Source organism: Arachis ipaensis, chromosome B10, assembly GCF_000816755.2.
Source record: "Arachis ipaensis cultivar K30076 chromosome B10, Araip1.1, whole genome shotgun sequence".
Taxonomy (NCBI): Eukaryota; Viridiplantae; Streptophyta; class Magnoliopsida; order Fabales; family Fabaceae; genus Arachis; species Arachis ipaensis.
Genome location: NC_029794.2, coordinates 117,298,817 through 117,313,940, shown reverse-complemented (window position 1 = coordinate 117,313,940; position 15,124 = coordinate 117,298,817). Strand labels below are relative to the sequence as shown.

Below are 15,124 nucleotides of genomic sequence, written 5' to 3'. Positions count from 1 at the left end.
AACCTTGCAGAAAGATGCCACGGAATTTGTGAAAAAGTGCCAACCATGCCAGATGCATGCAAATTTCCATGTGGCTCCCCCGGAGGAGCTCATCAGTATCACTTCTCCATGGCCTTTTGCAAAATGGGAAATGGATTTGCTAGGACCCTTTCCCCAAGCGCCAGGACAAGTCAGATACCTGATTGTGGGAATAGATTATTTCACAAAGTGGATAGAGGCAGAACCATTGGCCACCATCACCGCACAAAGAAGTCGGAGGTTCCTCTACAAAAATATCATCACAAGGTATGGGATACCTCATTCTATTACTACAGATAATGGAACCCAATTCACCGACTCTACCTTTAGAAGCCTAGTAGCCAGTATGAAGATCAAACACCAGTTCACCTCGGTAGAACACCCGCAAGCCAATGGGCAAGCCGAGGCAGCCAACAAAGTCATACTGGCAGGGCTAAAGAAAAGATTACAAGATGCAAAAGGAGCCTGGGGCGAAGAGCTCCCACAAGTGCTATGGGCTTACAGGACAACCCCTCAATCTGCCACTGGAGAAACACCCTTCCGACTAGTCTATGGCGTAGAAGCCATGATCCCAATAGAAGTCAACGAACAAAGCCCAAGAGTGATTCTCCATGACGAGATCGGAAATATACAGGGGCATAAAGAGGAGCTCGACTTGCTTCCCGAGGTCCGAGAAGAAGCCCAGATAAGAGAAGCAGCGTTGAAACAAAGGATGACTACAAGATACAACAAAAAAGTCATTCGAAGAGCATTCACCCCAAGTGACTTAGTCTTGATCAGAAACGACATTGGAGTCAACAAATCAGGAGAAGGAAAGCTCGCTGCAAACTAGAAAGGACCATACAAAATCAATGAGGTCTTAGGAAAGGGCTATTATAAAGTAACCGACTTGGACGACACCGAGTTACCAAGGTCGTGGCATGCTTCTAATATGAAAAGGTACTATAGCTAAAAGCGAACTCTACTCCCTGATGTACTCTTTTCCCAACTTCATGATTTTTTCCCAAAACCAAAGGGTTTTTCTGGAGAAGGGTTTTTAACGAGGCATCATAGTAGAGACTAAGGGAAATAGATTGTCAAAAACCCTTAGTAGCAATAAGGTACCTCCCCAATTAATAAAATATCTTTTTCATATATATCTCTTGCAAATTCCTTTTTTGTATTTTCTTTCGACGAAACGCGCAGACTTAAGCTCGACAAAACGTGAAAATCCCATGAACCGACCTAGATGGTCGTCAGGATAAAACGACGAGGTACAAGTCGGTGTAAAGAGGTTACAGAAGGTGATCATGATAAACTCGGAAACATCCCGACTCATAAGTCGAAATGGAAAACCGAGTAAAGCAAAAATGAATCACAAAAGTAGCCTAAGTCATAAAAACTCAATGAAACGAAATTGAGTACTAGGAATAACCAAAGAGAGATAGGAAAAAACCTAAGAAAAAATTAAAAGGCTGTCCTAAAGATCCTTAAAATAAAAAGGTTCAGAAAGACAGACAAAGCCAAAGAAAAGGTTTTTCCAGAAAAGATCAAAGGGAAGTTCGAAATCAAGAAAAACATGCACGCATAAGGTAACTTAAACCCTTATCCAAAAAAGGGTATTTATTTGTTAACTTAAACCCTTATTAAAAAAGGGTATTAAAAAATATTTTGTTTACGGCCTTAAAAGGCAAAAAAATTGTTCACGCACTACCAAAATTAAATAAAGAGTTTAAAAAGAGGGGACCCACAGGCCGGGCCCCCATATAGCCAACAAAATTATTTTTTAGGAAGGAGAGTAGACGGATCACCATCACCAGAGCCAGGAGGAGCACCACCAGGACCGGGAAGAGAGGCATCCATAGGAGATGAAGAGGAAGTCGGAGGAACTGTGGAGGAACTCAGGGCGTCCTTAGGGCGAGGAGGAGACTCTATAATCCTTTGCCCCCGAGTCTTCAAATCTGACTCGGAAATAATCTCGGGGACAGGGGGATCCACAATGGCACCATCGATGACGACCTTATCGGGATCTAAAGGAGAGAGGTCCAAGTCAGGGGCAATGACTCCGACCTGCTCCTTAAAGATCCTCCAAGCCTCCTCAGCGCCATCAGCAATAGAGTCCTCCAACTCGGCGTATGCCTTCCGAGAATTCAGCAGATCATTTTTCACAGACACAAGATCATTAAACAAACTTTGATAGCTATCATGTGCTGTCTTCCTCAAACCGACCTCCATGTTGCATTGGGCTTGCAACTTCCTCTCCCTCTCCTGGAGGTTATCTCTCTCCTCCTTCAGCTTGGCGACTTCCTCCTTCAACTTCCCCTCATGCTCCTGATATATGAGAAGCCTTCCTTCCAGCTCTTCGACCCTCGAAATCATCCTTAAAGAGCTGAGAGGAGCCTTCTCAAAAATATCTAAGAGTTTGCCACAAACCCCCGCCGCCTTGAGGCTCTCCTCAACCAGAGTGGTAAGGTGGCACCGAACAGAAGCATCATCCATGCTTATATGGGCATAGGGATAGATGTTCTTTCGGACGAATGCAAGAGCATCCGCCTTCACCTCACCAGAAGAGCCAGACTCTAAGGTCTTGCGTTTCTTATTATCTGGCTCAGGAGAAGGTCGAGCAGAGGGGGGCGGCTGAGAGAAAGTTGAAGAAGAAATCACAATGGGCTGAGAGGGAGTCCCAACGTTTCGAGGAGGAGGAGGAGGAGAGATAACCGCCCTGGCGCCACCAGTCCTAGCGCGAGACCTTGCTTTAGCCTCCTGGACCCTTTGGTAAGACTCCTGAGCGTTTGCCTTTGCCATCTCTGAAAGGACAATAACAAATAGATCAGGCAAGTCGGAAAAGTCAGTCAGACAAGTCGGAAATCTAACAAACAAATAAAAGCTACCTAGCTGTGCCTGGACAAAGGTCGGAGACCCTTGGAGAAACTTTTTTGTGTCCAAATATGGGGCCCTCCCCCACACTTCTCGGAGGAACCCCACAATGGCTGCTTCTACCTCATCCAGGTCATCCAGACCATATTTCTCGCAGGGGGAGGCCTCCAGCCAGTATAAAGGAAAACGCGGAGAAGAATTATCATCCAAAAAAAAGGGATGGTGACCCTCTACAGCTTGAACTTTGAAAAAATAATTTTTAAAGTCATGGAAGGATTCGTCAAAAAGGGTAAAAACTCTCCGACCCTGTATGGCTCGGAAAGACACCCATTGTTGCTTATTGTTTAGCCCACTGAAGGGTTTGGTCATATGGAAGAGATAGAAAAAAATCTTCAAAGAAGTCGGGAACTCCAAAGCTTGGCTAATAAATTGATAAATTTTTAAAAAACTCCAAGAGTTGGGGTGAAGCTGGGTAGGGGCAACTCGGCAGTGATGCAAAACAGATATCTCAAAGTTTGAAAAAGGAAGAAAAACACCGAAACGGGTGATCATACACTCATACATAAAGAAAAAATGAAGGGCCGCCTCATTGACCCTCCCAAAGCAAACCCGGTCTTCAGGACCCGGGACTACCAATTCATACTTCGGCTCGTCATCCTCAGAAGTACAAATTCTGTGGTGAGTACGAAGGTGGGTGATAAATTCAGTATCAACCGAGGGTTCCTCCCCTAGGACCGTGACATCAACCCATTGAGAAAGGATATCTACGGAAGCCATTTCTTTTTCTTAAAAAGGTAGCAAAAACCTACAAGGGAAAAAGAAAAGGGAAAATCAAAAACACGGTCTCTAAAGGAGGAAGTACGGAACTGAAGTCTACAAACCAACCTATCTACAAAATAAAGGCATGCAAATAAAAAAGCATGTTACAAAAAGAACTAACCTTTATCCGAAAATGAGGGTTGGAGAAAACGAAAGCCTTCGAAAATGCAAAAATGCAGCACGAACGAATGAAGGGGAAAATTGAAAAATCGCAGAAACAAAACAATGAAAGAGAGGGAAAGTATTTATAAGTACGTTAGGGGCACAATGGTAAAAACGGAGCAGTCATTAATGAAAATGCACCGTTACCAAGACCATCAATCCCTACGCACATCCCTAACGGACACGATGCTTGATTAGACGTAACTGTCAGAACCAAAAGGTCACAAAAGTCACGTCGGTTTCGAAACATCACGTCGGTCACAACCCCGAGTAGTATACTCGAACCCAAATCCTAAAGAGAAATTGGACTCGAGTAGGGGCACTGTTCATATCCTGGCCCAACGATTAAGGCCCAGGGTCCAAGTAAAAAGGCCCAACCCAAAGGGTTGACCTCACCTTTCACCAGATCAGCCACTACAAAGTCGGTACTCGTCTCGACTTGCTCTAAGGAAGTCGGGGACGAGGGTTAGCTGGCAGATAAGCACTCATTTGAATGAGTAACTGCCCCTAGAATCTCTCTAACCACTTCCACGAGCCATATCTTAACTTCCCTAAGATAAAGGGACGGTTAACACCCTAGAAAAGTGGCACTACTCCAACGGTGGTTATTGGATCACCACTATAAATACACTGACACCCTTCAGGTATCTCTAAGTTCCAATACTCTCTAGATCTGCTAACACCCTTGCTGACTTAGGCATCAGAGTCTCTTTGCAGGTACCACCCCCCATTCTTTCACGCGTACAGGTCGGACGGAGTGCACCGAGTTGCAGACCCACCTGAAAGCCTCCTCCTTCGTACGTCTGGGCCAACCAACACCATCCAGTCCATTAATCTCCGGTTACCCACCGTAACACATGTATTTTGAAAAACTCTGTTCATTGTTCCAGTAACAGAAAAGCTTAAAGAAGCTTGAATCTAGAATTGAACAACTATATCTGAGCTTTGAGGTGTTAAACAATCCATCAAAAGAGTGAAATTTCAGAAATAAAAACACTTCTATTCTATCACGAGCATAAATATCTTCATCAAGGCACCCTCACATTCAATTAAATAAAACATATCTTCTGCTACAAGACCTGTAGATTTAATAAACAAAAGATATATCATGTATGCATTGTGGCAATTCAGCAATGGAATAAACATTTAGAAGGATAATATATTAATATTAGCCTTAACTAATATGAAAGAGCAAAAGCTAACTTCCAACACGTAATATTCCATGATAGTTGTTTACAAAGTCAAAATGCAGGAGCCTTAAAATGAAAGATTTGTTGTGCTTCAGAAAAAAGGAATACAAATAAAATTTCATCTCAGTGAATCACAAGTTCGACAAAGTTAAGAAGCAACAATCTTAATAGTTGTGTATAACTGGAGTATCAAGAAAAGTTCAACAGAATCATTCAATTCAATTATTATTTCAGAAAAACAGCAACTCAGAACAAGCAAAAATTAACAAAATCAGTATTAACTACTATTAACTCAGCAACTCAGAAGCAGATAATCAGTAAACCTAGTCTTATTAACAAAGGTATTAACACAATCAGCAACTCAGTATTATTAACAAAAGTACAAAACAAGCAAAAATAATTTCAAGCAGCAGTGCTTACCAGCGGCGAGAGAGGAAAGGAAGTGACGGCGATGGAGGAATGGGAACTGACGGCAACAGAGGAACCAAAGAGAGCTCGGACAGAGAGCGAGAGAGAGATCGAAGAGGGACGTTGAGCTCGGACAAAGACAGGGAGAGAGAGAGAGCTCGAAGAGACCACGACCGACCAACCCTTCGCGACGGCGACGCCCCGAGCTCACGCAGACACCTACTTGCATCAGTGAAGGTGTTCCCATAGATACTGGACTACTGGAGAAGCTGTGCAGTATTCTCCTATAAGTATAGAGGTAGTTGGCTAGTGGCTGAAATAGGCAGATTCTACTCATGTGACACTGGTGTTTGTCGGAGCTAGAACTTGTAATAATGGATGGTTCTAAAAATGCCATAATATGGGAGCTTAATGAAGATTGGCAATTATTTTTGTTTTGGAAAATAATTTATGGGCTATTTAGAATTTGGATGTCACATCTCACGACAACTTCAACTCCTCAGAAATTGAATAACGGACCAGCATTTGGAATACCAGGGATTCAGGTTGATCGAATACATGTTTTGTAGTTTAGGAAAGTCGGAAATGATGCATAAGAAAGAGCCAGAGGAGATGGACTAACTATATAAACCTAACTACTTTATAGAGATCAGTAGTTATTCTTTTTCTTTTTCCTCTCTCTTTTATCACCAATATTTGTAGAATTAGTGTCAATAAAAACAAGATTACAAGAACCATATATATCCATGTGATATACTTATGAGGACAAAGTATTTGATGCATATTTTTATGAGAGTTACATTTGATGGAGCTGTCTTAAATATTTACAGAATTGTCCCAATTTATCTTTTATATTTATCCATTAAGACAAAATTTCATATATTCTTTAAACAACCCCGCACATGATTTCAAAATCAGAAGCACTTGTCCAAGCTAAGAACAAGAAGAACAGAGATAATAAAATGAACTACCTTCGAGTCCACCAGAAGACGTGCATCTCCCTCGAACTTGGTAGTATCAGCAACACTTGTCCAAGTTAAGAACAAGAATAACAGAGGCAATCAAATGAACTACCCTCGAGCCTAACTGAAGACGTGCATCTCCTCCTGGTAATGAGAGCATGCGGGCGGATCAAACTTAGTATCAGCAACACTCATCCAAGCTAAGCCCAAGAAGAATAGACACAATAAAATGAACTAGCCTCGAGCCCACCCGAAGATGTGCATCTCCCTCAAACTTGGTTGTATCAGCAACACTCCTCCAAACTAAGAAATAGAAGAATAGAGACAATAAAATGAATTACCTTCGAGCCCACCCGAAGACGTGCATCTCCCCATGGCAGCGAGAGCACACAGGCGGATCGAACTTAGTAGTAATAGCAGTACCCTCGATCCCACCCGAAGACGAGCACGCAGACGAATCGAAAGTTATAGTAGTAATAGTATCAGCAACACTCGTCCAAGTTAAGAACAAGAAGAACAGAGACAATAAAATAAACTACCTTCGAGTCCACCCGAAGATGTGCTTCTCCCTCGAACTTGGTAGCATCAGCAACACTTATCTAAGCTAAGAACAAGAAGAACAAAGACAATTAAATGAACTACCCTCGAGCCCAGCCGAAGATATGCATCTCCCCCTGGGAGTAAGAGCACGCGGGCGGATCAAACTTAATATTAGCAACACTCGTCCAAGCTAAGACAAAGAAGAATAGAAATAATAAAATAAACTAGTCTCGAGCCCACCCGAAAATATACATCTTCCTCGAACATGGTAGTATCAACAACACTCCTCCAAACTAAGAACAAGAAGAACAGAGACAACAAAATAAATTATCCTCGAGGTCACCCGAAGACGTACATCTCTCCCTGGCAATGAGAGCACGCTGGTAGAGTGGGGTAGTAGTAGTGGTATCAGCAACACTCATCCAAGTTAAGAACAAGAACAGAGACAAAAAAATGAACTACCCTTGAGCCCACCCGTAGACATGCATCACCCCTTGACAATGAGAGCACGCGGGCGGATCGAACTTATTAGTAGTAGCAGAACCCTCAAACCCACCCGAAGACGAGCACGTGGACGGATAAAAAGTAGTAGTTGTATCAGCAACACTCGTCCAAGCTAAGAACAAGAAAAATTGAGCCAATAAAATGAACTACCCTCGAGCCCACTCGAAGACGTGCATCTCCCCCGAGTAAGAGCACGCGGGCCGATCGAACTTGGTGGTAGTAGTAGCAGTAGTAGTACCAGCAACACTCGTCCAAGCTAAGAACAAGAAGAACAGAGACAATAAAATTAACGGCCCTCAAGCCCACCCGAAAACATGCATCTTCCCCTAACAGTGAGAGCACGCAAGCAAAGTGGGGGATCGAACTTGGTAGTAGTAGTAGTAGATCCGTAAGCCGAGCATAGTTTCCATTTTAAAGCTATTTTGGCGTTAATTATTTATAAATTCTAAAATTTTAGATTACATGTTGCAATGAAATAATTTTTTTAAATTACTATTATTGTTTTTCTTTCCTCATGAATGAGATTAACTGGCTTTTGGAACTATACCTTCAATGTTGTTACTCATCTGAATTTTGAATCTATGTTTATATTCTTCTTCAGATTAGCCTAACTGATGTAGTACATGAGTTTCAATTTACGCTATTGTGTTTCTCCTGATTTTTCAATTCTTGATAAGCAAAACAGACGCACTTTGTAACAACAAGTTTTAAGCAATCTACATAACACATTTTTGTAGTCTTCATAGAATATTGAATAGTCTATTTGGTCAAAATTATTGTGAAATTCTGTTGCTAGAGAGTAGTATTCGTTCTCTTATTTTGCTGTGAATTTTTCTTCTTTGATAACATGTCTAGTTAATTATAAACATGTCTTTGAGGAGGATTTGTTAAGTCTTCATATTAGTAAACCTGGTTGAGATAATCACTGCCTGATGAAAACTTCTTTCTTGATGGTAGGCATTGAAACAAGAATTTGAGAAGAGAGGATGATCGGGTATATGCAGAAATCATATCACCAATGGTAACAATAACTACTTGAGTTTGACTTTGAATAATTTTTTAATTAGACCATAACTTATTGAGCCTTTGAATGAAAGACATTTCTTTGTTTATTGGGATAGCAGAACTCATTTAATGCACATATGTAACCATAGTTTAAAGAATAAAATTATTATCTAAGTATTTTCAAGTTCATTCATTTATGTATTCCTTTACTATAAACACCGATTATGGTTTGGCATTTGGACAAAGGTCCAAATTCCATGCTGGATTACCCATTAAATTGAACTTTTATTATTCTTTATATAGCAAAAATACACATCAAGGATACTTTTATTACCCCTTAAACTTTGTTGAATGTTCAAGTCTTCTATTAAACAGGGTCGAAGAAATACTATTAATGTTCTCTCATTTAACTTAACTTTTGTGGTTGCTATTTTTCAATTATTTAATTTTAATCTGTGGTTTGAGGTTTCAAATTATGCTGTTTAAATTTTAGTGTTGTTCTAATTTTAATTTGTATTGTTCTAATTTTAGTTTAGTATTTTCTGTTCTTATTTTATTTTTTGTGATATTTCTGCAGTTTTATAATAGTAAAGTGACAACATTGGTGAAACAGAAGGTGGAGTTGATGAAGGTCATGGTGAAAAACTAAAAAATCGAATCAAATCAATCAATTTCAATTCAGTTTGGTTGACCTCGAAAAAATCAAACGAAACCAAACCAATTAATTTTTTTACAATAGGATCGAATATTTTTTTTTCCTAAAAGCCAAACCAAACCGTGCAGTAAACACCCACAGTGTCCATATCTCCTCAACAGAAATGAAGGACACTAACCACGAATATACGACAACCACAATTAGCATTGATTTGCCCTCGCCTGCTCACCTTTTTGATCCACCACCATGACCTCACCGAGTCTGCCTGTATCATTTTTCCATCCCACCAAAACCCTAACCACCATGTCTTCTCATCGCATCATCTCCTTCAATTTCTCGCCAAACCTAAACCAACAATCTTTTTATTCTTCTCGCTCCAATTCCCCAATTAAATTTTCATCTAGAGTCCAAAAGCTTATAGCTTCCCAATCGGACCCTCTTCTCGCAAAAAAAAAAAATCTTCAAATGTGCCTTTCACCATCCCAACTTTCACCATTCTTACTTTACCTACCTCATTCTCATCCTCAAATTGGGCCGCTCAAGGCAATTCTCACTTGTCAATGACCTTGTTGGACGCCTCAAATCCAAATCCTACCCAATCACTCTTACCTTGTTCTCCTACTTGATCAGAGTCTATGGCGAAACTGATTTACCCGAGAAGGCCCTCAAAATCACCTACACTATGCTTCAATATGGTTTCAAACCTTTGCCCAAATACCTCAACCGCATTCTTGAGATTCTTGTATCCCACTACAACTTTGTTCGACTTGCATTCGATCTCTTCAGGAATGCTCATAGGCACGGTGTGTCACCCAATCTAAGTCCTACAATATTCTCATGTCGACTTTCTGTTTGAATGGAGATATTTGTGCCTACCACCTATTTAGAAAAATGTTTAAGAGAAATATTGTTCCTGATATCAAGTGTTATCGGATTCTGATGCAATGTGTAGGAAGAGTCAAGTGAATAGAGCTATGGATTTGTTGGAGGATATGTTGAACAAAGGGTTTGTTCCTGACTCTTTGACTTACACCACTTTGTTGACCAGTTTGGGTAGGAAGAAGAAGCTTAGAGAATCTTACAAGCTTCTATGTAGGATGAAGATCAAAGGGTACAATCCTGACATAGTTCAGCATAATACTATAATATCGAGGTTCTGCAAGGAAGGGAGTGTCCATGATGCCTGCAAAGTTATTGCTGATGTGCAGAACAATGGGTGCTTGCCTAATGTTGTGTCATATCGAACTTTGGTTGGTGGGTTATGTGACAAAGGAATGCTTGATGAGGGAAATAACTACATGAAGGAGATGCTGTCTAAAAGTTTTTCTCTGCATTTTGCTTTTATTCATGGCCTAGTAAAAGGTTTCTGCAATGTTGGTAAGATTGAGGAAGCTTGTGGAGTTCTAACCAAATTGTTTGAGCATGGGGAAGCTCCTCATATGGATAACTAGGGAATTATAATACCTTTAATATGTGAAGTGGATGATGGTGTGAGGAGCATAGATGTTTTGGAGAAAGTTCTCAGGATTGAAATAACATGTCATACTAGAATAGTGAATGCTGACATTGGTTTGGAGAACTACTTAATTAGGAGATACGAGCCGATCCAAAAGTATTTTAATGCAGGCTTTTATCCCCCATGTTAAATCAGCTTCATTTTTAGTTAAAAATGGGTTTAAACTCTATCTGTAGAGTGCAGACATATTTATGATTTAATTACAAACATGCATGAACTCATTATAATGCAGAACAAAATGAAGCTATCTTGGTGGCCTTCAGCTCAGCAAAGGCAATTTCAGAATCATGAAAGGAAGACATTTGGACGTCTTAGGACAAGCTGTTCTCAGACGATGCTGATGAACCTGAAGACCCTTGATTGGGATCCTGCTACCTTAAAAACCCTTGGAATCCCTGGTGAAATTTTGCCTAAAATTGTTAGTAATGCCGAGGTCATAGGAAATGTTGCTACCGGGTGGCCGATCAAAGGGGTACAAATTTCAGGATGTTTAGGGGATCAGCACGCAGCAATGCTAGGACAAGTGTGCCGTAAAGGAGAAGCTAAAAGCACTTATGGCACAGGTGCTTTCATACTTCTAAATACCGGTGACAAAGTAATTAAGTCAAACCATGGTCTTCTAAGCACCATTGCTTACAAGCTTGGCTCCAAGGCTCAAACCAATTATGCACTGGAAGGATCGGTTGCTATTGCTGGAGCTGCAGTGCAGTGGCTTAGGGACAATCTTGGGATTATTTCTAGTGCTTCGGATATAGAGGCTATGGCATCACAGGTTGAAAACACGGGTGGCGTTTACTTTGTTCCTGCTTTCAATGGATTGTTTGCTCCGTGGTGGCGTGATAATGCTCGGGGGATTGTTATTGGAATAACAAGGTACACAACCAAGGCTCACATAGCTCGTGCTGTACTTGAGAGCATGTGTTTTCAGGTGAAAGATGTGGTGGACTCGATGCAAAAAGATTATGGAAACGATAAAAACGATGGCGTGCTCAGAGTGGATGGTGGTGCAACTATTAACAACTTGCTGATGCAGACTCAGGTATGGACTAATTGCACTTTCTTCTACTTTTAAAAAGAAGCTTCTTAGTAATGCTCTATGGGAAGATGTTGCAAATTCAGTGGGAAAGTAGTTCAATCACATTTCACATAATAATCCCATAATACTATTTCATTTATATCATTTCTTTTATGCTAATTCCTACTATAACTAAATACTACTAATTGGCTATTTTAGGCTCTTTAGGTCCACACTTGTTACAAATTTCTTCTGAAGTTTTGTTACTTTTTCACATAACTGAAAAATTTTTGTTGACAATGTTGTTCACCAGGCAGATTTGTCTGCAATGCCGGTGATTAGGCCATCTGACATAGAGACGACTGCGCGTGGAGCAGCCTTTGCTGCTGGGTTAGCAGCTGGTATTTGGAAAGAAGATTTTATCTTCGATACGGCGGAATAGATGAAGAAAGCTACTACCTTCCGTCCGATAATGACCGAGGAAGTGAGGAAGAAGAAGGTGGAGTGCTGGAACAAGCTGTTAATAGAAGTTTTGACTTGGCTGATCTTTCATTTGAATTATGATCTACATTGGAAAGAAAGTCTTCTTTCAATTTCAATTTAAACAAAGTTGTCCTGTTTTTCCTTACCCTTTCTTTTATAAATAATAGAAATCCCCTGCTAAATTAGTTATTACTAATTTATATATATATTTATTAATAATGAATTTATTTCACTAGCAATTACCTTAGGAATACTTGCTGTAAAGTTTTCTGCATATATAGTTTAGAATATGAAAAGTTAGTATCCAAGGAAAAGCATGACTTTGATTGAACGTCACTGGTATGCAATAATAATATTCTAAAGATGAATCGCGATCAGTTTTGTTAGTAACTTAGTATTAATAGAAGTGGTCAAAAGTAACTATTTCAGTAAAATTCTATTATTTTATTTTAGTAAGGCCTTTAAGTAAACTTGGCAGTATGGTAACAAGTAAGGATTAAGAATTTAAGATGGCTAAGACATTTTTCTTTTTCATTTATCAAGTGGACAGAAGCTGATGCAATCACCAATATTCTTACTACAACTAAATCTGCCAACTACTGATACTATGTAGAATAAAATAAAAAACTTGTTTGATGGATTTCGAGTAATGCTATACATTCAAGTCATTTTATGAACCAAATCTAACCAAGTTAAACAATAAGCCTTAGAATAGTGTTAGCCATAATTAATTTTTGTTATGCTAAACCAACTTGGTTGGACTTGGTTAACAAAAAGACTTAGATGTGTAGCATTATTCTTATTGTAAATACATAATTTAATCTCAGATTATTGGCTTCCTTATTTAAGAAAAAAAATCCAGTAAACTAGTACATATTTTGAGTATTACTCTTTCAAATAACCTTTCTTTCCTTCTTTATTGTCAAATTGATCTGTATAACCTTTCTCTATTTGCTATATCTAGAACACCAGTAGCATCTGATGTTCATGGTTGATCCTGCAGCATTCAATAAACCTGCCACAAAAAAATTGTTTAAACTTCAAAGTATTTGTGGATGCTTATAGGCATAAATCTTCTTCATCCACTGCACCAAATCCAACAGATAGCGGCGGTCTTTTAGCTTCAAAGCGCTGTTTAAACTCTCAAGGAACTGAACCAGACTTTACCAAATCTGCACCTGCCCAAATTATCCAAGAGCATTCTCCAGGTGGTTAGAATGAAAAACTTGGTTCAAATTATTGGTTTTAGCCACAGTAAACTTCATCTTCAATTCTTTAGAATTTAGAGAAGTTACTGGTTTTGCATACATAATCTCCTTTGAATGAAGGAAAAGTCTTGTAAAACATCTTTGCATGAAAGGAAGATTTTCACCGTCCATTTTGCTTGTACTTCATCTAGAATGTCTTGTCATCCATGTATGTTTTACTGACAAAAAATGCATGGAATCTAGACTGCGAGTCAATGCCAGAAATGCGAACAGCCCTATAATGGAGATCCTCATTTAGCATTATGAAGACCAAACATTTTCCTCACCAGAGATCTGAGACTAAAGACCTAAACTACTCATGTGCTCATTCAAATTACCCATGATCAAAAGAATGTCAGTCATTTTGTTGTTTGACTTATCTTGTGCTTCAAATCTATGAACTCTGCTTTTGACTTCAATCCAACTACAACCAGGATTCGATTTCAGACCTTTGTCTTTCAGTGACTTTCACACTCGTGCTACCTGATTCCGCCAACCTACACGCTAGCATATAGATTGGCCAGCTGTTGAAGTGTTGCAGGGCACCTTGGTTCAAGTAATAACCTACTCTCTGCCGCTTCGATGCCAATCCAAACATCTCCATGAAGCATAGATGATGAAAGCAGTGAACCCCATATCACAGCATTGGGACAAATAGGCATGTTTCGGATGAAATCACAAGCCTCCAGCAGCAAGCCAGCCTGACCAAGAAGACCCACAATGCAAGAGTAATGATCCATTTCTGGCTCCATGCCATGCTCAATCATGGAATTTAAGTAATCTTGACCCTCCTTAACAAGGTCAGCATGCCAACACGAGGACAATATGCCAAGGTAAGTAACTTCATCCGGATTAACACCTTGATTCATCATCTCTTAAAGAGAAATTGCCTCTTGTGCATGCCCATGCTGCGCATACTCTGCGATCATAGAGTTCCAAGTGACAAAATCCCTTCGCTGCATACTTTCAAATATGAACAAGGCATCGTCAAGTGCCCCACACTTGGAATACATGGCAATGAGAGCATTTTCAATGTGGCGGTAATAATGAAAACCCATGTGAATTATTTGACAATGAGCACCCTTTCCATGTCCAAGTGCTCCACTTCCCATTCAAGCACTAAGAAGGCTCGTGTGCGTAAAACAATTCGGTTTTAATGCAGCCACGCCCTTCACCTGACAAAAGAGCTCCAAAGACATATCAACCCTCCATTCTTGTGTAAATGCAGCGATAATCGTGGACCTGACCATGAAACTACATTTCTCTCAGGCATTTCATCGAACATCCGTTATGCATCACCCAACAATGCACCCCTACCATACAAACTAATCAAAGAGCTTCCAACATAGACATTGGCAATGAACCCAGTTGTTATTGCCAAGCAGTGATATTGAACACCTCAAACAAGGTCAAGGTGGGACGCACGCGAGCTCACAGCACGTGACAAGAAGCACACATCAATCCCCAGACCTTGTTCTACAATAACAATGGAACGAACCTTCCTTCTAGTTTTTGTGGCCCTCAAACTAGAATCTTCAACAACTGGTTTTTGTAGCATCGTTTTGCAGCATGCCCTCGATAAGCTGAAGATGACTGCGACGATTTTCAACATCAATGAGACTCTTTTTTAGAGTTACAAGGTTAAGGAGTCTGAGTGCACCAGCAAATTCTCTGTTAGCTCTTTTGGGTACCAACTTTTGGGAAGTGAAAGACCCAAAGAATCGAACTATGAAGGTTATTCAAT

At 40.1% G+C, this 15,124-nt stretch overlaps 1 protein-coding gene, 1 long non-coding RNA gene and 1 pseudogene across 2 annotated transcripts; 2 read left to right on the top strand and 1 right to left on the bottom strand.

Moving 5' to 3' along the window:
* The window catches only part of LOC107621092, a 29,750-nt pseudogene extending 18,985 nt beyond the window's left edge, over positions 1 to 10,765 (top strand).
* On the top strand, positions 10,844 to 12,339 carry LOC107621093 (glycerol kinase-like). Its single transcript, XM_021114663.1, has 2 exons — positions 10,844 to 11,674; positions 11,964 to 12,339. Exons 1-2 carry the CDS (start codon positions 10,844 to 10,846, stop codon positions 12,090 to 12,092), a joined length of 960 nt encoding a protein of 319 aa, XP_020970322.1. The 3' UTR covers positions 12,093 to 12,339.
* LOC107621094 lies at positions 13,085 to 14,549 on the bottom strand. Its single transcript, XR_002354948.1, has 2 exons — positions 13,442 to 14,549; positions 13,085 to 13,311 (listed from the first exon to the last, which is right to left on the bottom strand). It is a non-coding gene; the product is annotated as an uncharacterized LOC107621094 (long non-coding RNA).